This window comes from Anopheles stephensi, chromosome X (assembly GCF_013141755.1).
Source record: "Anopheles stephensi strain Indian chromosome X, UCI_ANSTEP_V1.0, whole genome shotgun sequence".
NCBI lineage: Eukaryota > Metazoa > Arthropoda > Insecta > Diptera > Culicidae > Anopheles > Anopheles stephensi.
In genome coordinates this window covers 15909348-15931828 of record NC_050201.1, presented here as the reverse complement: position 1 = coordinate 15931828, position 22481 = coordinate 15909348, and the positions used below count along the sequence as shown (strand labels likewise).

At 45.7% G+C, this 22481-nt stretch overlaps 2 protein-coding genes across 13 annotated transcripts; one reads left to right on the top strand and one right to left on the bottom strand.

The window, feature by feature from the left end:
- Window positions 1-1854: 1854 nt before the first annotated feature.
- On the top strand, window positions 1855-4970 carry LOC118511258 (nose resistant to fluoxetine protein 6-like). The gene is made up of 5 exons (XM_036054128.1): window positions 1855-2222; window positions 2760-3144; window positions 3224-3515; window positions 3593-4703; window positions 4773-4970. The coding sequence occupies exons 1-5, from the start codon at window positions 1967-1969 to the stop codon at window positions 4868-4870; spliced, it is 2142 nt and encodes a 713-aa protein (XP_035910021.1). The 5' UTR covers window positions 1855-1966; the 3' UTR covers window positions 4871-4970.
- LOC118511164 (nuclear factor of activated T-cells 5-like) lies at window positions 4922-22414 on the bottom strand. 12 transcript variants are annotated; one of them, XM_036053950.1, is made up of 11 exons: window positions 22305-22408; window positions 21990-22218; window positions 19983-20091; window positions 19320-19416; window positions 18767-18946; window positions 18233-18680; window positions 12845-13611; window positions 12554-12780; window positions 11943-12423; window positions 8762-10690; window positions 7179-8679 (listed from the first exon to the last, which is right to left on the bottom strand). In XM_036053950.1, the coding sequence occupies exons 5-11, from the start codon at window positions 18933-18935 to the stop codon at window positions 8675-8677; spliced, it is 4026 nt and encodes a 1341-aa protein (XP_035909843.1). In that variant the 5' UTR covers window positions 18936-18946; window positions 19320-19416; window positions 19983-20091; window positions 21990-22218; window positions 22305-22408; the 3' UTR covers window positions 7179-8674. The 12 variants fall into 12 exon arrangements, with proteins under 12 accessions (XP_035909799.1, XP_035909843.1, XP_035909852.1 ...); XM_036053959.1 differs by lacking the exon at window positions 19983-20091 and having other exon boundaries at window positions 21990-22184; window positions 22305-22414; XM_036053932.1 differs by lacking the exon at window positions 19983-20091.
- Between the last annotated feature and the right edge of the window lie 67 nt (window positions 22415-22481).

Here is a 22481-nt window from a genome sequence, read left to right as displayed (position 1 = left end):
CAGATTACCAGTACGAGTGTCTTGTGGCTGTCCCTGCCGTGGAAAAGTTGCAACGCATCGTATAAGGGTAACTCTGTACGAGCTATCGCGACGAAGAAGCTGAGGTTAGGTGACTGGTAGGAAGGTTTACCTGATTGTCAGTCCCTATCATCGCGAGTCTTTCACGCCAGAAACCTCTAACTAGGGAGCCATAGCGTGGCACCGTATCTTGACATACAAATGATAGAAGACCTGTCATTGAAGTTATGCCCTCACAGGTGAGCCAGATGGCAGTTCTGAGGTTCGAAGAGATAGTACTGGGACTCTATTAAAATTTCCTCCTCGGTGAAAAAAGGTCTATGCTATGTTGGAACAGTAGGTGAAAACGAGTAATTGCGTAATTGGAACAGTAGGTGAAAACGAGTAAAAAAGTTGAGATAGTGGATTGGCAGATGACGGCGCTATACCGTAAGCGTTATCAAAGATCAAGATCTCTGGGAGAGACAGAAACGATTCTGGTTGCAGAACCAGAAACGTATGTAAGTATGTGTCGAACGAGAATGGATGAACGACTATTATGACAAGTCTTATGAACTGTACTTAGATACATAGAGGCAAAAGCGGCGCCGGTCTTTACACGGTACCAAGGTTCAAACCCCATACGGCCCGTCCCTCCGTAGTATCAACCATGTAGCCTGACTTTAATAAGCCAGAAATTGGATGCATGACGTGGGAGGTCGTTATGCCAAGAAGAAGAAGAAGTATCGTCCGCTAAAGACCTTAATGTCGTCTATATGGATAAAGAATTTGAGTTGGAGTGATGGTGGCCAGAAATTCTGGGATATCAAATTGACAGCCGACGACGCTCGTTCGTAAGTGGTTTCGAGGACTGCTACCACTGGCTACTGCTACCATAAGTAGCGCCTGATAAGAAAGAAGGTAGAACCATCCTTGCTCCTACTTCTTTGTTCTGTGTCAGTGTGGCAGTATTACTGCACTGGTTAGTGAACAGATTCGAAGCCTGTCACAGGATAATATAGACTCTCCATACCCTACACTTATTCAATCCGTCTTCGGCATGGAGAACGTAAACATGTCTCTCCAATTATCTGAACTGAGGAATACGAAGAAACCTAATTCCTTGGGATGAGTACTGATAAAGAGAAGGATGTTAGCCAGCGTGTCTGGTTCTATGGTTGGGGTATTTGGCTGTCCCTGCTCTTCTAGAATTCTATGGGACTTTAAACAACTAGGATGTGGAAACCCTCCGACTAGACAGACAAGAGACCTGGCAAGTCACCAGCAATATCACCATAAATGACCGAAACTCTCGTGACATTGCATTTGGAAACGACAATATGAGACTCGTGCCATTGAACTGGTAGTACCCGTATTTACTCAGGAGAGCAAAGCCACACCAGAATATCCTTCGTTCTTCTTCGTAGATACTACGTCCATAGGAGGTCTTGCCATGCGGTTTGTTGATTTAGTCTTGTCTACAAGAAATCACGATCTGGATGGGATTTGATACTCGCTCCATTCATCCTGGTTCCATCTACAACGACTACAACGTTCAAATACTAGCCACACTCCTCCTCCTCTTTACCTATTGTTTCAATATTTTTGTTTGTATCTTTAAATAAACTGCTGCCTTACATCCCAGTGAGTCAAACCACACTATTTACGGAACAATGACTCTTCCTTTTCGGGAAACCTCCAGTGCAGCAATACACTGCCATGGGAAATAGCGAAAGCTCTACTGTTATCTTGTCAAAACCCCTCGAGAAGAGGTTGCTTTAACGATGTGTACTTTGAAATCAGAACGAAATCAAGTACCTTTTAACATAGAAAAACGTAGTTGATTGGAGAAATGCCAGGCAATCCATGCAGCGTCGAGTATAAAATCGGACACTAATCGATCCGGCCTTACCAGTCACTAGTACGATTCGCGATAGAGAAGTTTGGGCATGCATTAGTGCGTATCTGCATGCATCCTGCACACATACACCCACACACAACACATAGCTTAGCCATGTTGCTCTGGTGGTTTTGGCTGTTTGGCGGTTTGGTACCGCACGTGCTCGCGCAAGCCGATCAACGCCCATCAATCGATATTATCGGCAGCATCGTGGATAACCTGCAATCACTCGACATCCGTCAGCTGCGCAACGAAACCCAGTGCGATCGGCAGCTGCTAGCACTGGTCGCTGGCATACAGGCGAAAGAGTTTTGGACAGTGAAATGTAAGCCTGCCCTCCTACAACTTCAAGCTAACTGGTTTACAAACATGTGGTTGAGGATGGTTTTGACGCTGGAAAATACAATCGTTACGAGTGGAATCTACCGGTGACAAAAAAAAAGTGCCATAAACATCGATAAAGTGCATCTTAAGGCTTATCGTACAACTGGTTAATCCCTAGACGTATTATTAACAATCGAAGTAGAAGTGATCCTACCCAGGGCCGTAAGTGGAAGGAGAAAGTGTGTTGTGCGTCATCCCTCCGAGGCACTAACTGATTAAATGTCACAGTAGAGGTTCACTATCTATTCAATTATCTCTGTAAACTAGTAGCATTCTTGTGGGAGCTTTATCTGGGGGAGCTAATAGAAAGAAGCATTATTTAATTGCGGCCATAAACTCACTACAGAAATGGTTATCTCCAGATATGCACTACTTTTCTAGATCCTTTCATTAGGTTAGGCGAGCTACTGTGCGGCTTAAGATTGGCGTTATGAATGGTTTGCGCTACTAACTCCGTTTTCTTCCTCCCTATTTCCAGTGCTTGACTCCTGGGGCAAATGGCCGGCCGGTATATTCTCGGGCAATCTGTACGAACTTGGACACTACGACCAGTGTGCCGATTTCCAACATGTTCATAGTACATCCTTGATAGATACGATCGAGGGCCGTTACTGCTTGATGACTGTACCGCTCCAGAACTTATTACCCTCGAAACAACCTGCGCCATCTCAGCCAGTGCAACGTATCATGCCCGGCTCGTCCGGAGATGTATGGGCCGCCCGGCTTGGTGTTTGCATTCCGGCGGCCTGCACTGCCGAACGCTTCCAAGAGCTGCTCAACACTGTTGTCCCCAATCTACCACCTGTAACGCTTACCTGTAACGCTATTCCATCTTCACTCGGCACTGCACAGTGGGTAACGATGTGAGTAAAAATCCTTCTGTTTGCTCCTTTTCGACCTTCGTCTAACTGATTCTCTACAACACACACACGCGACATGCAGTTCCTTTTTCGGTGTAATTGTTCTCTTAGCGGTTGCGAGCACACTGTACGAAGCGGTCACTCTGTGCCGGAGACGGACGCCACACCGAAATCTGGCAATCTTTTCACTCTACTGCAATGCAAGGAAACTGTTGGCGACGCACCAACGGAGCCAGCTAGCGTCGGCCGTCAAGTCAAGCACAATCGACTGCATCAATGGTATACGGGTGCTATCGATGGTGTGGGTTGTGTTTAGCCACAACTACGTCCGTATCGCCATGCAGCCCATCACCAACTCGCACGTCATACTGACCGTAAGTAGGCAAACACACCGGTACCGCTACTTAGCATGGGGGGAACTGTACCTTACACTCTCTATCACCTTCTTCAGTGGCTAGAGTCGTACCATAGTGTACTCGTCATCGCGTCTACCGTGTCCGTAGATTCCTTTTTCCTGCTGAGCGGTTTGCTCACCTGCTGGAGCATCCTGAACGCGCTGGACAAATCTGGCCGACTCAACCTACCCGTCATGTATCTGCATCGCTACCTCCGTCTCACACCCGCATTGGCCGCCCTCGTACTCTTCTCGGCCACGCTCATGAAGTACGTCGGGTCCGGTCCATTTTGGGACGGCGCCATGAGACTTACGGTAGACTCCTGCCAGAAGTACTGGTGGTCATCACTACTGTACGTACAGAACTACGTGAATCCACAGGAGGTGTGTCTCGGCCACACCTGGTACCTTTCCGTCGATATGCAGCTCTACCTCGTCGCACCACTCATCATCTATCCACTGTGGCGTTGGGGTCGACGAATGCTGCTCGTGATTGTGGCACTCATCGTCGGTTCCATGGTTACGGTGTTTGCACTGTTCTTTGTTTACCATCTGCGACTGTCCTTTCTGGCGGTGGACGAGGAACGGTTACGGCACGTGTACACCTACTACCCAACACACACGCGTGCCGGTGCGTGGCTGGTGGGCGTGATCTACGGATACGTTCTACAGCGCACTAAGAAACACTACGTCCTACTACCGCGCTGGTTTATAGCGCTCGGTTGGACACTCACAGCGTCTGCCATATTGGCGATACTGTTCGGGGATCACCCGATCCAGCAGCCAGATTACGAGAACCTACCACAGGCCGCGGATGCCATCTACGAGTCGCTCAGCCGGGTCGTTTGGGCTACGGCAATCGGATGGATAGTGTTCGCGTGCGTCAACGGATACGGTGGAGCAATTAATGACTTCCTCGGTGCCACTTTCTGGCAACCGCTAGGGCGTCTATCGTACGCAATCTATCTGCTACATTTCCCGATCCAAATGATGATGGCCGGATCTTCCCGGTTGCCCTACTACTTTACCGATCTGCTAGCTGCGTATCAGTTTTGGGGCGACATCGGTTTTACGCTGACGCTTTCACTCGTCTGGACGCTGCTGTTCGAGTCGCCAATTATCGGACTGGAACGAATACTATTTGGGCGTGCTCGGAAAGCATCAAAAAGTAGGTGCCTTTTGCCTACCTTCAATTCTAATAACGTTTAACAAACCCTCTTCTTTTTCTTTTCTCTAGCCACACCTGAAAAGGATACACACAGCACAGAAAACAATGGCAGCGAACGAGTGATACCGAAATCTCTCTCACTAACCATTCAAACTGCACGTATTTAAATCCGATGCCACTAAGCTTTAGAAGACTGACAAACCGACAACACCGTCGGGTTGTGTTAGATAGTCACAAAACAAAATAAATTTTTATTATGAACAGTAACAATAAGAATAGTGTTTTTAATACGTTTTCTAGAAGATGCAGACTACAAATGACACACAGTAGTGTTTTACAGTTTTGTTTTTCGGGGATCTGAGCTTACTAGCTTACTTCTCTTCCACCTGGAGCAACTAGAGCTAGTCTTTGGGCGCCATTTGCATTTTGTGGTGTGACAAGTGGCTGAATGGAGCTGTAATCCTTAAACAAAATCTTGATAATGCATTACAAATAAAAAAAACAACCAAAACTATTATTTCACCTACTGGACTATTCGTGTTTCGCCTAAATGTATACAATTAGAAGACTTTTTTTTTGTGTATCCTTTTGTTTTTGATTGTCCGTTTTGGGTAAAGAGGCGAAAGGTGCCTGCAAGGTTCAAAGTCTCTATAAATAAATGGAAACAAAAAAAGAAATCCGTCTTGAGGTTACGATTACGAGATTTTGAGAGACTATGTTTGACAACGTATCAAATGCGGACTCATTTTTAAGTATGGCTAATATTAGAGACTAATTGTTCCTCCAATGTGTGTGAGCAGCTTGCATCACCCCACGGATTCAGCTCAAATCAACTCTCCTGGAACCTTGTAGCTGAAACCCTCGGCCATCCTTGGAACCCATCCCTTACCCTCGGCTCATGCAACACCGATATAGTCTTCTTTAGCACAGTGTATGGTAATTTATGCATCAGTAGTTGTACTTTTGAAATTTCGTTTGTGTAATACATTCTTTGTAATTAAATTTTGTTAAAAACTGCCTAAACCACGGTTTTTTTTATAGAGTTTCCAGACAATGTGATAAACATTTGTTACGTCAGTTCCACTTGTAGAGTACCCTGTCCTTGTGTTCCGGTGTCTTTTCTTCCCTTGCTGACAAGCTTTTCATAAAGTTCGAACAAAAAAACAAAATAATAAAAATAAAAACAAGACTAAATTGATCGACTATCTTGTAACAGTGTATTGTATTAAATATATATATGATCCGAAATTCGATCCTCTCGTGTGATACGCCCTTACGCTTTGCGGCGATTTTGAAATGTGTGTTCGAGACGGTATAAACAAAAACCCTTCACTGCAAAAAGGTAACCGAAGGTACAAACGTTAATCCGAATCTTTCCACCCCCCCCCTCCCCCCTTTCCCTCCCTCCTTTTTCGATGCATTCGTTCTAATTATTTACTTAATCATTTACATATATATTTAAAAAAAAACAACAGAAAAGTTAAAACAAACTTTGGACAACATTCCAACAGGTGGAATTGCGTGATTGCGTACTGAAACGTGCATGCCAATGTGCTTTCCGTTTTCCGTTTTTGAAAAAAAAAAAAACAAAACAAATAAAACCTATCAATTTAATCAATGAGGAAACAACAAAACACTTAGCATAGTTTTGATTTGTGTTCTTTGTAGACGTTCGGTCGGTATCACCTACAACAATAAATTTACGGTCGATTATCGAATAATCGTTTGGCTTTTTAAAGTTCTCGTTAGTGAAGACTCTTTGTCCTCGCTCATTTTTTCTCTCTCTCTCTCTCTCTCTCTCTCTCTCTCTTTTCCAATAACTACTCCATCATAGCCTTCCAATGTTTTGTAAACTGCAAAAATACCACCCACAGTGCGTTTGTACTAAATCTGCGCACTACTCGATATCAAGTTCGTGGAACTCAAGCTCAGTCAGTTTCGAGTGTTCGTTGCACAGTTAGATGTAACAAAACGGATGGGGGGGGGGGGGGGAGTGGGGGGGTGTACAACCCCGGAGTCGCTGGGTCCCCATCCCATCCAGGATAAAACCCCCAGTTCTGCAGTGACAGTGGGATAGTAAATAATGCTTAACGGTTTGCCTAGACCGCGTAACGCGTAAATATACTAGCTCTTGCTTCCATTTTCTGTTAAATTGTTGCTTTTCGTTAGCTGCAATCCGCTTTAAACCCGGACATTGAATGGCAGGGAACTAAAACTATCTGTATCGGACGTACTCGGTAGTGAGTGTTGACTGCATCGACCAATGCCAATGCACGGTTTTAGGGTTAACGCTGTGCGCATCGAAATCATCCCCATTCCTTAGAGCCTTACGTTGTGCCTTAATGCTATAAAACACGGGAATTTATGGCAGTCTGCTTTCCTTTTGTTTTGTATGATCATTTTTGTGTTTCTTCGTTTTACACTAAATATATGAATATATGTATGTTTCGTTGCTCGGTGCGTAGTAATTGTATCTTTTGTTTCGTTTCGTCCAACCGTTTTTGTTAAAATCCAATTCTTTTTCATTCTTGGTTTGCTGTGTCCTTTTTTCATTATGTAGGCGAATGGAGTGTTTTTGATTTCATGTTTGTAGTTATTTTCGTATTTTTTTTCTGTGTTTGCTTTTTTGGCAACGTATAATCACAAGAAACATAAACCACAGCGTTACAAACTTATTTATGTATGAGTTTTTCCCCCCTTCTTATCTACCGTAACGCATCATCCCTCGCACTTCGCTTTCACTCGGTGCGTGGAATATAAATACAGGTAAACTAAGGAAACAAACAAACGAGCAAAAATTAACAGCCATATATCGGGTTGAATTAAATTTAAGTGATTTGCTTTTCTCTCCCCACTCACTCACTTTCTCTTTCGCGATTTTCGCTTTTCCGATTCGTCTAGCTGGATCAAAATCTCCCTTTGGTTTGGCCATTCTCTTGTTCCATAATGCATCGTGTTACAGCTATATCTTATATAGATTGTATGAGTCAGTGCCGTTGACATTGTTGCGTTGCTCGTCGCTTCTGAATTTCGAATTTCGGTCTTACGTCTTAGTGATTCAATACGCGTGTGCATGAGAGAAATGATTGAATGTGCCACACAAAGAATGGAGACTTGTGCGCAGCAAAAAGCGTGAAAATCCGAAGAGAAAAAGGACCAGAAGAAGAGTAGTAAATCGTACACGTATAAAATGTTATGCATTAGTATCGTGAGGGTGCACGTGTCCAGTTGACGAGTTGCGTAAAAACAGTTCTAGTAATAAAATACACCTACAGTGATAATTGTTATGGTTTCACTCTAATAGCGAAAAATACTCACGATTCACGATTAAATTCTTGCCTTCCTTACCTACGTACTTAACTCGTTTAGCCTTATCACGCTAGCAGCCACCGTCTGTATAAAGAGTGTGTGCACACGATCGAACAAATGTATCGGTGCGTATCGTAGTGTGTATACTGTTACCGTCTGCTTCTTCTTCTTCTTCTTCTGCTTCCTAGTAACAACATGACTGAGAGAATTAGTATGGCAAACGGGTGACTTGAGTCCCGGGTGATACAAAACAAAATCTAACACAAAACAGAATAAAATTATCTTAACCATGGACGCGCGTCCAAGCCTGTAGGAACTACTAGGTTTGCTTACTTATACATCTACCACGTTCTGTCGCTTTTCTTCCGTTTTCCACTTTTTCCCGTAGTCATTTTCAAAAAATCCTTCTTTTTTCTGTCTCGCAACTAGGTTGCGCTTACCAAACAAACGCTAGAAAACACATAAAACGCACGGGCATGTCCGAGGCAACGATCAACGATTGTGGCGTGCTTGTAGCACACTTGTATACTCACAGATATGCTCGACTGCTCAGTAGAATGTTGTATGCCCAATTCTCATTCCCTTTCCCGCCCTACCTTGTCTATAGATCATTCCGTTGTATACTGCTCCATCTGTTCGCCATCGCTTGCCTCATTTCAGCATTACACTAAAACCCCCCAAACGAAACCATAATTAGTGTGATTTTTTTTACTCTTTTCCTTCTAAACACCAACAAAAAAACTACTTACCGGAATCGAATGCACTCGGACAGATGTAGTTCATCAGCTCCGTTTCGGACATCGCGGTCAATTCCGACGCTAGTACGCGGGATTCTTCCGCTAGCGATACCTGTGCTGGATTGAGCCCGATCGAATCCATTGCAATCGATGTGGCATCGCTGCTCTGCACCTCGATACGTCGCGACTCGACCGAGCTGACGTTGCTTACCGGCGGTAGCTCACCCGTTCCGGGGCCGACAACCACACCGCCGCCGCCCAACTGCACACCCATCGCACCCATAACGGTGGCAGCGGATAATGGGGCAGATGTATCCATCGGTTGCTGGACTAGCTGGGTGGTGTCCATTAGCAGGCCAACAACCGTACTGGCAACCATACCGACGTCCATTTTTTCTGCTGGTATCTGTTGCTGTTGCTGCTGTTGCTGCTGTTGAAGTTGTTGCAGATGATGGTGCAACTGTTCTTGCTGTTGCAGTTGTTGCTGCTGCATTTGTTGCTGTTGTTGTTGCTGCTGTTGCTGTTGTTGGAGCTGCTGTAATTGCTGTTGCTGCTGCTGTTGTAGTTGATGTTGCTGCTGCTGCTGCTGCTGCTGTTGTTGCTGCTGCTGTTGATGTTGCTGCTGCTGTTGATGTTGCTGCTGCTGTTGCTGTTGAATCTGTTGTTGTAGTTGTTGTTGCTGTTGTTGTTGTTGCTGCTGCTGTTGCAATTGCTGCTGATGGTGTTGCTCCTGTTGTTGCTGATGAAGATGTTGTTCTTGTTGATGCTGCTGCTGCTGTAGCAATGTTGTGGCTGCTGTAGTAGTCGCACCGGCAGAGGCTAACAGGACATCCTGCTGCTGTAATATGTTTTGCACCGTTGCAACATCAGTCGGAACTGTAAGGTTCGATAATTCTAAAAGTGTAGCTTGCTGTTGTTGTTGCTGCTGTTGTTGTTGCTGCTGTTGCTGTTGTTGTTGCTGCTGTTGCTGCTGTTGGTGTTGAACGTGTTGTTGTTGTTGGTGTTGTTGCTGTTGTTGGTGGTGTTGTTGTTGTTGCTGTTGCTGTTGTTGCTGTTGCTGTTGTTGTTGTTGTTGTTGTTGTTGCTGCTGCTGCTGCTGCTGCTGCTGTTGTAGGAGACATTCAGCCTCAATCTGTTTAGCAATAGCATTATTGCATGATACCGCCATCAACTGACTCAGCTGCATATTGACTGGCGAGTCCGACTGTGCTAGCGGTTCGGTCTTTAACACATTCTTCATCTCTGTTTCCAGCGGCAGAGGTGTTTTGTTTGCGTCCAACGACTCACTGCCCATGTAGTTGGTTTCCATCGGTGCAATAGATACGTTACCACCATTTCCACAGTACGATGCGATCGATACCATGTTTAGCAACGTATCGAAGTGTGAACCGATCGAGAGTGAGCCACTACTACTAGTTCCTCCGCCACCAGCTGATCCACCACTTGCTCCACCCGCCGGTGGTGCATCCATCATGCGACTATCGTTGGCCAGCAGCGACATGTTGGACGAGCTGTCCTCCATTTCCATGCTCGGTTGCCGGACGCTTCGCCGCCGGTACAAAATGCTCGCTTCGTTCGGCACCGGTCCAAACATGATGCCGTCCAGTGAATTTTCTGCCGAGGCAGGAAACTGATCCAGCGAGTCCTCCTCAACCATATCGCTGCGGCTACATTCTGGTTCGACCAGTTCCGGTTTGAATACGTCCGTCGGTTGAGGTGAGGATAGCGATACCGCGTACGCCCGCTCGTTGGCACCGCCGATCGTAAGCCCCGAATGGCACTGTGGTTGTATAATACTGGCAGCACTTGCTCCACTGATTGGTTGTAGCAGATTGATCGGTGGCGGCATCATGCCCTTGGCAGCGATTTCGAGCGTTGTGGATGTTCTCAAAAACATTGGCCGATTGGTGCAAACAGTCGAGTCGTCGAACGGTGACACTGCTGAGGGAAGGCAGACACAGAAACATAACGTTAGAGGAAAAGCGAAGAAAAAGAAAATAATTAACAAAGAATTAAAAAAGTAAGACATTATCTAACAGTTTCGATAATTATATCCAAACGCGAGGCCAGTACGAATGCTATCATTGAACGAACTTTTTCAAAGAAGCTATCAAGCAATCAAAATAGCTATCAATACTGAACCAGCGTTCAATACCTACAAATATTCTACAGTTTTATACCACACTACCATATTAATACTACTGGTATGTAAGTTACACATTGCCAACTACACTGATACAATCATGGTGTAACCGTAAGAAAAGCTAATTCATAGCAAATGCTGCACATTCTCTAAGGATGGAAAAATTATAACGTCTTAAACTACAACAATATAATGATATTGTGATTAGACTTAGATCGCATTAGCTACTATCTTTGCTTTTAAAAATATAATGTGAATTGATACGTAGTTTCCGGAATTAAGGAAACGTCCTATTTATAAAAATATATATATATAAGAAAACCAATAACTCCAAAACGATTCACACGTTAAGGGTACAATTCAGTTACAATGATCTAATAACAAACGAATAGTTAAAACAATTACTACCAAAACGTTTTACAGGTGGAACTAAGTACGCACTAAAATGCCAACTTACTACAAGCTAATATTTTTTTCTTCTAAAAACCAAACCCAAAAGCAACCAGACGAAATATCCATAAACGGTAATAAGCTGAACAGAGAATGAAACAATCGGCAATCCAAACATTCCGTTTTGATGAGGTATGAACGAAGTGCAGCAACTGATAACTGATTGGAACAGAAAAAAAACAACGGAAAGCCGTATCAAACGTAATTAGCTCAACCCCGTTTACCTTCACCTTCACGTGGTGCGAGTGGGTACCATGACTGCTATTACCCAAATCTCAAATCGCTTCGGCATGCTCTTCAATAAGGTTAAAATTTTGAAAAAAAGGGTTAAAACTTAGGTCGTTGTACTATACCGGACACATATTCAAAGTAGGGAGCGATTGAAAGTTGTCACGCTTTATACCGAACTGCTCAATTTTATGCTTTTAAATATCCTCATAAATTCAAAAAATAAATTGAGAAAACTGGTAAGAAATCCACACTTTCTCCAAAATATAACAACTCTTCCCAATCCCCGTTTCCACACAACCTTGCTCCCCTTTTCACAATCCCATCTACCAATATCATCTAGCAGTATAAAGCAGCGAAAAATAAGTATACCTTCGGTACGATTTCCGTTGCAGACAAAACGTCCAGCAGTTCCATTCGGCCCCGGCAGTTCGCCCATGGCAGACGACGCGACGACCGTGGCCGCAATCGCATTAATCGCGGCATTAGCATTCGCAACCGCTAGGGCAGTGTCCGCGTTGGCGCCCGTGGTACTATTTTCCATCCCGGACCCATTGCCAATGGCGGCTGCAGCAAGCTCACTAATGTAGTTGTGCGTTGCCGGTTGGGATTGTTGCTGGGGTTGTTGCAGCTGTTGCTGTCGTTGCAGTTGTTGACCGACGGTATTGATTCTGGTGCGACGTGCTGGTGCTGATACGGTTGCCGCACTGAGCGTCGTATGGTCACCTTTCGGTGTGTAGACAAAGTCATGCGTTTCGCTCTTTTTGCCACTCGAAACGATATACATTTTGATTGTGACGGGTTCGGTAATGTCCTGCCGTTCGTACGGTGGCACAACACATATGAGATGTACCTGGTAAAAGGTGGAGCACAACATTATTAGTGAGTAGATAATACAGAAAAAAAAAATTATTGATTAAGGGGATAATAGGAGCTCTGGCACTCGGTCTTGATATTCGAGTTGCCATAGATGTACAGCCTACCTGATTCAAATGCTCCTTATCGGGGATGACTGATTGCTCCCAGGCGGTCGTATTCTGCATAGCCGTGCGTGCATATCCCGTGTGCGTTAGTACCTGCTTCGAACGCTGGAAGACAACGCGCGTATCCTTGAGGAAGTTTTTGCCGATTATAAACATCTCCAGTCCGCCCTCCACCGGGCAGGACGTTAATGATTTTTTCAATATCTCCGGTACGCCCGGTGGTTGCGCTAAAATGATACAATGTACGGTTAACTTCAATACTGCAAAAACTGTACCAGTCAAGCTACTCACTGCAGATGATTTGCTGCGATGGCACCTGTAACAGTTCCGTCGTACCGTCGTCCCCGACAATGGTGGTGCGGAACACCATCCGGCACCGTGTGGACTTTTTCTTTGTGCGTGATGCTGTCTGGTCCGGAAACCGGTACTCGACGTCCACATTGCGCTCCTTCAGTATGCCCACGCAGTCGCACGTCACCGTCATGTTGTTTTCCGGCTTCAGCTGTATCTCGATGTATTTCGTACCGTTGAGATTGCGCTCGACGCACGGAGTCGAGTTCTTGCCCGACACCTTGCACGCCTGGTAGAAGATGTGGGGCGAGGGCCGTCCCACATCGGAACCGATGTACACCTGCAGTGCCGTTGGTTTGTTGTAGCCGACAAGCCGCACCACCGGGAATCCATTTCCGCTACGATCTTTAACCGCACCGCGGGACCCTTCGGTCTGATAGCGGGCCCGATGCTGCTGTTCCGGTTGCGTTACAATCTGCAGCTGTATCTTCCCATCCCGCGAGCTGGTGAGTGTTGGCGTACCGGTCGGTACGCAGCTTCCATCGTTACCGGCCGCCGGACGAAATGGTCCCGGTCCGGGTGCGTTGGACGATGCTCGATTGCTGCTGGTTCGTGGTGCACCGCCCGTGCCAGCTTGCCGACCGGTGCAGTTCGCCAGTGTGGCCGTGGCAAGCGTTACTGGTGATGGAATTGATGACGGTGAGGAGGGCGAACCCGTCGCGGGTGATAGAGACTGAGACAGTGGAGACGCCGATGTGGACACCATCCTGTGGGTTGGATGCGAAACATGCTTGCGTTATTTTTAGCCCCTAACACGGAAGTGATTGCACATTTGGACAACTGTACTCCAACAATTGGTGATGATACCGAAACGATTACCATACACACACAAGCGCATCCAGGGCTTCCACATCTGGCCACTGTCTGGCCGTGTTATTCACTTTGCCGCTGCGTGATGTATTTATATCCCCGCAAATAACCAGAAAAAAATAAAACGTGCGACACTCTCGACAAGTGTCGTCGAAGAAGAAAATGTAAAAATAAATAAATGGAGAAATGAACGCAAATTGAACATCGCCCAATCCAATCGTACCTGCACGCTGCCACCGTCTGCTGCACATGCGAACATGGATGATGCGGTAGTGTGGTTCGAGGCTCTAGCTCACTGCAGTCGCTGCTACAAAATGCAAAACCGTATGCGACAAACAACGCGACCGCATGTACTTATTAGACTGTTTGTACGCGCGGCGAGTCGCAACGCGTTCGCCGATTAAAGTGCAGGGTGAGAGAGATCATCCAGTGGAAGCAGTTCGTGATAGCTAGATCGTCTGTAATGACTCGCGGCCCTCTGCACTAGACACGAACCACAACACAACAAACAGGCGCACAAACAAACCCACACCGATGCGAACAGCACTGGGAAACCGGGTTTAGTGTTGTGGTGCGTGTCTCGGTCGCGACCGCAATTAACTCACAGTTAATCATTCTGAGAAAATCAGCTAGATCTATCTCATTCAACATTTCATGCGCCGATCAGTGGTGTTGGTGGCGATGGTGACGATCGGTGTGTGGTGCGTGCAGGATCGATTGCTTCCTCAATCGTATTATGGGATTTTTGAATCAAATAAATATTGAATTTACGACCACCACCAGCAGCAGCAGCTCGAGTTTCGCGCCACACCGGAGGGTACACTATGGAGTGAGGCTTCCTGCCAATCATAACAGAGCACAGCTGAGGTTGAAAATCTTGAAATCGAGCAAACTGCCAAGTGCAAATTGAACCGATTTATGAACCCCAGACTTGATGTAGTATATATATTCGCTGCAAACAATTCCTTCGAGAAGGTTTGCTATGTATTGTCCCATAATACTCGGACTTCTCAGCATCCAGTTTATAGTCTCACTCAGGTATAATTAAGGACAATAAAATGTGGACAACTAAATAACACTCACACCTGATGCTAATTTGCGCTACTGAGCCAGTCCAGGCACTGTAACTTACCCTCTGAACACGGGACTTTTAAGTCACGTTAAAACTATTATACATCAAAAGAGATTTTTTTACTGTTAATTTCAGACAATTCTTTCCAACTACCAATTTCAGGAGCAAAAAATCTACACAGGTAGACTTCATATCCTTGGTGTTCATAACTTTTTCTTCGTGTGTAATTACATCCCATCATTAAACAATTGGCCATGTTTATAAAATTTTACGCCACAAGCTAAATAGACACATACGCCTGAACAGTTAAAAACCGAACGCATAATTCTAATCTGTGTTCATAAATTAACACTTTCAGCTATGGCGGTCCCGTGGATTCTTTAAGGGTTTACACATTAGAACATCGGTGTTCCGCAACATCGAAAAGCTTTGTTTGGGAATCTTATTTCTTTTTATTATATAATCTTAATGTTCCACTTCCAAGGCAACGATTCTCGTTTTTGAATCTCAGTTTTGCAATGCTCTGCATCTCTGTTTGACTTGTATGAATGTGCATGCATAGACGAATTGCTGGGCAGGCGGTGCCAAGTAAGCTCGTAACGCTCAACGTGTTAATCAAAATCAGCAAACAACAAAACTTTAGAAGCTACTAACATTACCGCCGTAGGAGTAATGTTTCAAATTCCGTAAATGAGTAGGAACATTGCTGACCTAAGACACTGGAAAATAGATATTTATAGCTTGCAGCTTGGCTAGGCGGCGGGAGTAGAGTATACACTGTCCCTCCCTCCACCCAAAAATTCGGTGCAGCGTGTAAAGAAAATGACCTTCCGGACATATGTTAGCAGGTCCCTTGCCGTACAATTGGGCGGGCCACCGGTGCAACCGTCACTTCGCCCGCAAGGCCATACAGCGTAACAACGGACACAAAACGAAGACGGCCGTCTTACCGGTTTGCTGACGTGCAATCGCGCAAAGCAGAAGAAAACAAGGAGATATTGATTATACTTACTTCCTTCTCGCGGTACTCGAGACAAACGGGGTGACGCGTTTGATTGTGGAGATATGATCGGCTGTTGGCGCTGCGTAACACTGTATGTGTCGACGTTACTCCTGCTAACTCTTCGCACAAAACTCTAAACCACACTTTTGCTAATAGGTTGACTAAACATTCGGCACTGTACGGAGCAGCACACCACGGTCTGCCTCATATTGCTGTGGAGCGACAGCAGCTACCCAAAAATGACTACTTAGACGTGTGACAGTCTTATGCTCACTAAAACCACTGGATTCGGTGCAGTGCAAGCACCCGTGCACTGCTAGGATTTATGGACTGTGGAAGCGTTGTTGGCTTATGCGCAATTTCCCGCGTTATTCGCGTGCTCCAGGGCGTATACGGTATAAACACCGTGTGCCGCAGCAGGTTCGAAGCGATCTTGACCGAGCGGAAACACCACAAGCGACCACCAGCAGCTGTTGACGATTGGACGGTGTAAACAAGACTGACAAGTTGAGCGACTGGATCAGTAGCGAGCTTCTGTATGCCTCCCTCCATTCATACATACACACACACCAACATACATACACGCAATACGATGTACTAATCGATCTTGTCCCACCATCAGCAACCTGCTCATACTCGCGTTTTTTCTCTCTTTTTTCCTTTCTCTCCACCTCTCTCTCTCTTCCACTCTCTCTCTCTATATATATATATACTGTCCAGTTAGAAAGACTGGCAGTGGTGCTATCTCCCTTTCCCCGGGTGTTACCATTTTGTCGAGTCACGATTATGCCGCTACCGAGAGACATAGCTGTGACGACAAAGTCCGAGAATACAGACATATCTGGACGGGGCGAGACAAACGCCCAGATGGACAACGGGCACAATGAGCAGGGCCGTATGTTTGCCGTAAGACGCCCCACACCGGAGTCAGACAAGCGGGGTCAAAAGCGCCGAGGTTGCCCATACTGCCCTCACAAGCGCACGATAGCATTAAAGCCCTGCTCTGGAAGTCTAGCGAACATCTTCCCAGAATCTGATACTACACCGCGTCTCGGACGGCAAGCTGCTGATAAATTACACTCCTAATCTACCGCAAACCTGCGACCCGTACTTGGGCGTGAATGAGTCACAGTTGCTCTGGTAGAAGGGGCACATGGAGATGGGGTGGTTACTGCGCTCCGTCTGTGGAGTACTGTAAGATGGTAGAACCAATCTGTATAAAGCACCTGGAAACAACAACGTACGAACAATAAATCATACGCCAGTGTACTTTTAAACTGCTGCAATGTCCTCGGTGGGCTATGCAAACGTACATAACCAAACATCCAACCTAGCCTACCCAAACTCGCTAACAACGCTGAAGGTTATGAACGTCAACCCACAGGATATATTGGATATGTGTAACTTCAACCATCTACTTACATCTGTACCCAAGCATCACATCACCCAAGGAATGCCTTTAGGTGAGTCGGGTCGAATTCGTAAGAAAATCCGCTGTGCGGAAAAACCAAAACTTCGAACACTGGTACCCATTCATCCTTCGGCTTCCAGGTATGTCTCCAGGGCTCAGGTTCACCTTAGCACATCTTAACCGAGCGAACGTCAAAGCATCCCCGAGTCCGATTTCTGTGGCGTGCGGGAAGCGTGTGTAACAGCTACGTACAGCAGGAAATAGCATTTGCAAATGGCGCCAGTCTAGCGACGTCACGGCGACATGGGGGGACACTGAGTGTTGAGGCCACCGCAAACCAGGTACGCTGCGTCACGAGGGAATTCCTAAGGCTTGTCCCCGGATGTCTCGCTATCGGTGCGCGGTGAATAAATTATTGATTCATCAATCTCACCACTCTTAATACTAAGCAGTGATATGAATAAATCCATGTCTCGTGTCTGGATGATCATGTGCGCGGGCGAGCGAACTTTTCCATCTCAGTTTGGGGCTTCACTATCGATGTCGAGCAATTGCTGTCATATGTGCGTACGCAACTATTACGAACTCTTTCCGCATGTCGTATCGTTCTTATCGCACCAATTCTGCTGGCACCAAACCAGGGCCGACCCTTTGTTCGTGCAGAGACGTACCGCACGGGGGCAATCTAGTGTTTCTGGTAGAAGACTGCCAAAGACATCTGTTCCGAGGTTCGCTTATCAGCAGCAGGACAGACGCTACAGATAAGATCGTCTTTTGTTTAGACTACCACATGGGGTAGCGGGCGAGAAGTTTGCAAGAGTTTGTAGCAAACTGTATCCTCAAAATCTTTGCCCGATGGTGCACACTCAACCCGTGGTGGTTGTTGCGATGCTTTGCTCCGGGTATCAGCACGCGAAACAGCAGTATGGAGGATAATCCTCATCGGGCCTGTATGTCGAGAATATATCTTTCCTCCCACTGTCTACAGTGTCATACTATATCTCTGCATGTAGCATAATGAAACACACTTACCCACTGCTACCTGTTGGCTGCTGTTGCTGGCCATCAAGCATTCCGGCCGGGCTATATTGAACAATGGACGATGGTTGATAGCTGTCCGGTGTTGTACCGTACCCGTCCGTTATTTGATGGTGTTTGTCCAGCTTCGAGCCGCTACCACTACGATCGAACCCGAGCCCAGAATCGTTGGAGTTATCGCTGTTCGTTGTGGCAGAGGTGAGCACGATCGGTGGCACACCGCCATGACGATTCAGCCGCCCGGCTGCTGTACCTCCACCAACAGCCGTCGGAAGCGCAGTACGACCAAGGTACGTTCGGCTGCAGGTTTGCTTGCTGGTTGTCGCTCCCAGATTCACCGAAAACGGTTTGCCCGGTTGCCGTTTGCCGGCCAGCCTTGGTACCTTACGCTTAACGTTGGTCGCACTGCCGAGCGTCTCGGAACCGGCGACGGCAATACGCGCTGCGGGTGGTGATGGTAGGATGTTACGATCAATTGGCACGCTTGGTGCGTGTTGGCACTAGAAGTACTACTAGAAGGGCACTTACCGACCGGGCTGCTACTATGCTGCATGGCTGCCATTCGCCGTTCCGGCGTTACAGGTAGTGAGTGTGTTACTGTTGAAAGTGAGCTGCTTTGGATAGCGTTCACTGTGGAGGTGACGGTCCGTCCAGACGCTTTTGTTGGTTTGCTTCGTTCACGCTTGTGTGTGTCCATTGTTCAGTGTTCTGTTTTGAGGAGAGTTTAGTTGGTGTTGTTCAGTGTGGTCAAAAGAAGATTTCCTCGATGCACCTTTGCTAGTAACCAGCATCAGTAATTGAATGTCATAAGAAGGATAAAAAAGGAGCCACTGCATGGAATGGGATTGCGTGGTTGCGAAAGAGCAATAAAGCCCCCACGTGCGGTTTCATTGAGGCTCTCGAGCCCAAAATTTGACAACGCTGATTACACGTGGATGTAGGTTGATAGAGAGAGAGAGAGAGAGTGAGCGTGAGAAACCAGATGAGGCAGAGAGGGTTGATTGCTGGGGTTTCTTATTTTTCTTTCTTGTTAACCTATGGAAGCAACTTTATAACAATATTTTGCAATTAAATTGCTTACCTAACACGAAGCTTTGCGCACTATTTAGCCGTAAACGATCATTCTAACACTATTCACACTTTTACAGCAGTCTTTGAGATTCTGTTGGTTATTGGATCTGTTACAAAAATATATAAACATGAAATAAATTAGACATCAAAAATAGACTCAAAATCTTAAGTTGTTTGCATCGGAATAGGAATATCGACAGGAGTCATCGCACTAGGATACTCTGGTGCCTTTAACTCCCGTACAGTTAACGATAACGATAACGTTAATGTTTTGTTGTCCTTGCTTGTTACCACTATTATCCCGCAGCGAAAGGATCGAGCAACAGGTTGTCAAGACTGGATATACACCTTCAGGCTAATACCGTGCATGACGACTAAACGATTGTTTTTACATCCGGAAATAGTTTGCCATCCTGCGTGATCTCGCCTTCTCGCCATGTTCTCGGTATGGGAATCCCACATCCCTATCCAACTCGTATCTGTCGCTAGCACGAGCCCATGGAAACAGCAGCCTTCTGCTTTAATGGGGAGGTGCTGCGGTGACGCCCAACATCGCTTTAAAACATGTCTACTAGGTACACGCGCGTAAAGCGTCGACAGGCGAATAAGAGCACTGCAAGGGACTGCACGGGTGCGAAACATGGGTTTGCACGAATAATTAGTCCTTTCTTACCTGATAGCCAGAGGCAAGGGTATACCTAAAAACACCTATTTCAGGCACCAAAAATTAACATTTTTCAAGGCTAGATAGGTAGAGTTGCTATCTTCTTGTGGATGTGTTTCTGGGTGGGGGATGCGTTTGTAGAGATAATCGATTATTATTGGACGCATAGAGAGAGAGAGAGAGAGAGAGAGATAGAGAGAGATAAAGAGTGTCAGAGAATGAAATGAACAGAAATCAGATGAAAGATTCCAACTTAATACCTATATAAATGAAGCTTGAAGTCAGGCACGTCATTCAAACATAAAGTCAAAGTTGTTGTTTTGGTTCTAACCATTAGAACGGCTTAATTGGACGATTGGAGGATCTATTCGCAAACGGATAAAACGCAGTGCATCGTTCGATTTTTTTTTTGCATTTTTACAAAACAAACGAGTTTCTAGAATCAAATAATGAGGCAGGAAGAGCAGTCTCTTCTTTCAATCCCAAACATAAAATCGAGCAAATAAAACAGATAAGAAGTCCCACGTTAATTGGCAATTATAGGAAATCAAAACACCAAGCCAGAACTCACGACTGCATTTTGCTTCAGATTCTTGGAATTTAAATAGTTTTGCAGTCATCGAGAATAAACGAGACCTGCTCCAGGGGTACTTTTTAATGGGTTTCCGCTTGTTTGCTGTACATCTGTTTTTAAGATCTAGCAGCAAATGTGTTGCATTTGTCCTCCGGTATTCCACTTCCTTGATGTAGCTGATTTTGCACAAACAAATAACTTTAAAGAGCTCTAGTTTTTGAGAATCACGAAGGAGCATTGGACATCTAAATTTGGTCCGGACCGGACACAAGACTGACTATCCGGACTATCGGGTAAAATTCAACCGGAGCCAGAAATGGTAGGCCGAAACCTCTTCAGGTTGTAGTACTGCATCAATAAAATGTGTTTTTTTTTCTTTATTGCGACTAACCCCAACGAATTACTTTCGCCATATGGCGGGAAGAAGGAGGACCTCAACTTTTTGGCTCCCATAATATATGTTCGCGATTAATGTCAACTGTAGCTATTTCAACTTTGATTTTTTTCTGTCAACCATCGTTATACAGACACACACACACACTCATACAAGCATCTGTGTAGAGGTTAGATTTTATGAAAATGGTTGTACCTGAATTCCAAATTTCGGTACGGTTCATTTCGAACTTCAAGATATTGGGGGTGTATTAAATACAGTTTATTTAGTTTCAACCGAGATCCAAATAAAATCACAACAACGTGAGTTGGAGAATCATACCGGCAACAACGGAGCACCAATACGCACCTCACTGCGAGCCTACCATAAAAACAACACAAACATTCAGTTTGCTCCCGCTGTCAGAAGCCGTCCCCAGCACCGGAACAGCTCAAACATCTCGTACAAACGTGTGCGAACAGGCCTGATACATCTAATAGGACACATCAACAATAGCGGGTGGGAAATTAAGGACTCACAACAGTGTTATGGTCGGGATATGGGTCCTAAAGATATCCGGTTTTTTTTTTCTTCCCCCGGTTACACATTCGCACGCACGCATCAAATAGCCGAAAGTGATACACAACACACGCGTGATAAATTCTTCACACCCTATTACCACATATTTCCACACACGCACACGCGGATCACGTGAAATACCGTGGTTTACCTTTTCGGTAGATGTTTTCTCGGCGGCCACTGCTCTACTGCTGTTTTCGATAAGCACGTTGCACGTCGTTCACTCTATACAGCACCATACACACACAAACGCATACACGTGTGTGAAAGTTTTATTCAGAAAACACGAATGACAGCTCCTGAATGGAGGATGCGCCATATTTGCCAAAACGAGATGCACACATGCGTACGATTAAAGGAACGCATGAAGGTGTATGTGTTGAAGGCGGGTAGATGTGTGGGTGTGAGGCAGGAAATTGGATTGCAGGGTTTAGCAAGAAGAGATTACAGCGATACGAAAAAAACAAGGCTAAAAGATGTACCGACTTACCAAGATGCCGTGTCCTGTCGGAGATATCCAATTGTCCAGCATGCTCCTTTATCCGGTTCAGCAGTGTGTGAGGGTGTGCGTTGTAAATGCTTCACATTCCTGCAACCCCCGGGGGTGCGTTTTCGTGTTGGATGCCGTATGTCTTGAACGCACACTCGCACACTGCGACACCAACAAACCATCAGCTGCGGACCGCTGTAACGCATAATGGGATAATCTTCTTGCTCAGCTGGACAAAATATGGTTAAACGTGAGTAAGGTGTTGTGGAAGAACTTTGTCTACGCCAGTGTTCCAGCGCCAATGTTTTCAGTTACCTTATGAAGTTTCCATCAAAAATTTTCACCCGTCGTTGCGTTTCTATGTCCATTTTGCTTAGCCTTTTGTTCCGCCGTTCGGTATGCTTCCACGTCGAATCGAATGCAACAAGTTGATTGTTTACAATTAACGATTCACAGCAGGAGGTTAGATCACTGTTGACATTTTGAGTGCAA

What these genes read in the sequence shown, in the direction of transcription:
- LOC118511258 (XM_036054128.1), top strand. Translation starts at nt 1,967, where the DNA reads ATGCATCCTGCACACATACACCCACACACAACACATAGCTTAGCCATG. An exon ending in AGAGTTTTGGACAGTGAAAT is followed by an intron (nt 2,223 to 2,759) that starts GTAAGCCTGCCC and finishes CCCTATTTCCAG; the next exon opens with TGCTTGACTCCTGGGGCAAA. An exon ending in ACTCGCACGTCATACTGACC is followed by an intron (nt 3,516 to 3,592) that starts GTAAGTAGGCAA and finishes CACCTTCTTCAG; the next exon opens with TGGCTAGAGTCGTACCATAG.
- LOC118511164 (XM_036053959.1), bottom strand. Translation starts at nt 18,935, where the DNA reads ATGGACACACACAAGCGTGAACGAAGCAAACCAACAAAAGCGTCTGGA. An exon ending in GCATAGTAGCAGCCCGGTCG is followed by an intron (nt 18,681 to 18,766) that starts GTAAGTGCCCTT and finishes CACCACCCGCAG; the next exon opens with CGCGTATTGCCGTCGCCGGT. An exon ending in ATAAGGAGCATTTGAATCAG is followed by an intron (nt 12,424 to 12,553) that starts GTAGGCTGTACA and finishes ACCTTTTACCAG; the next exon opens with GTACATCTCATATGTGTTGT.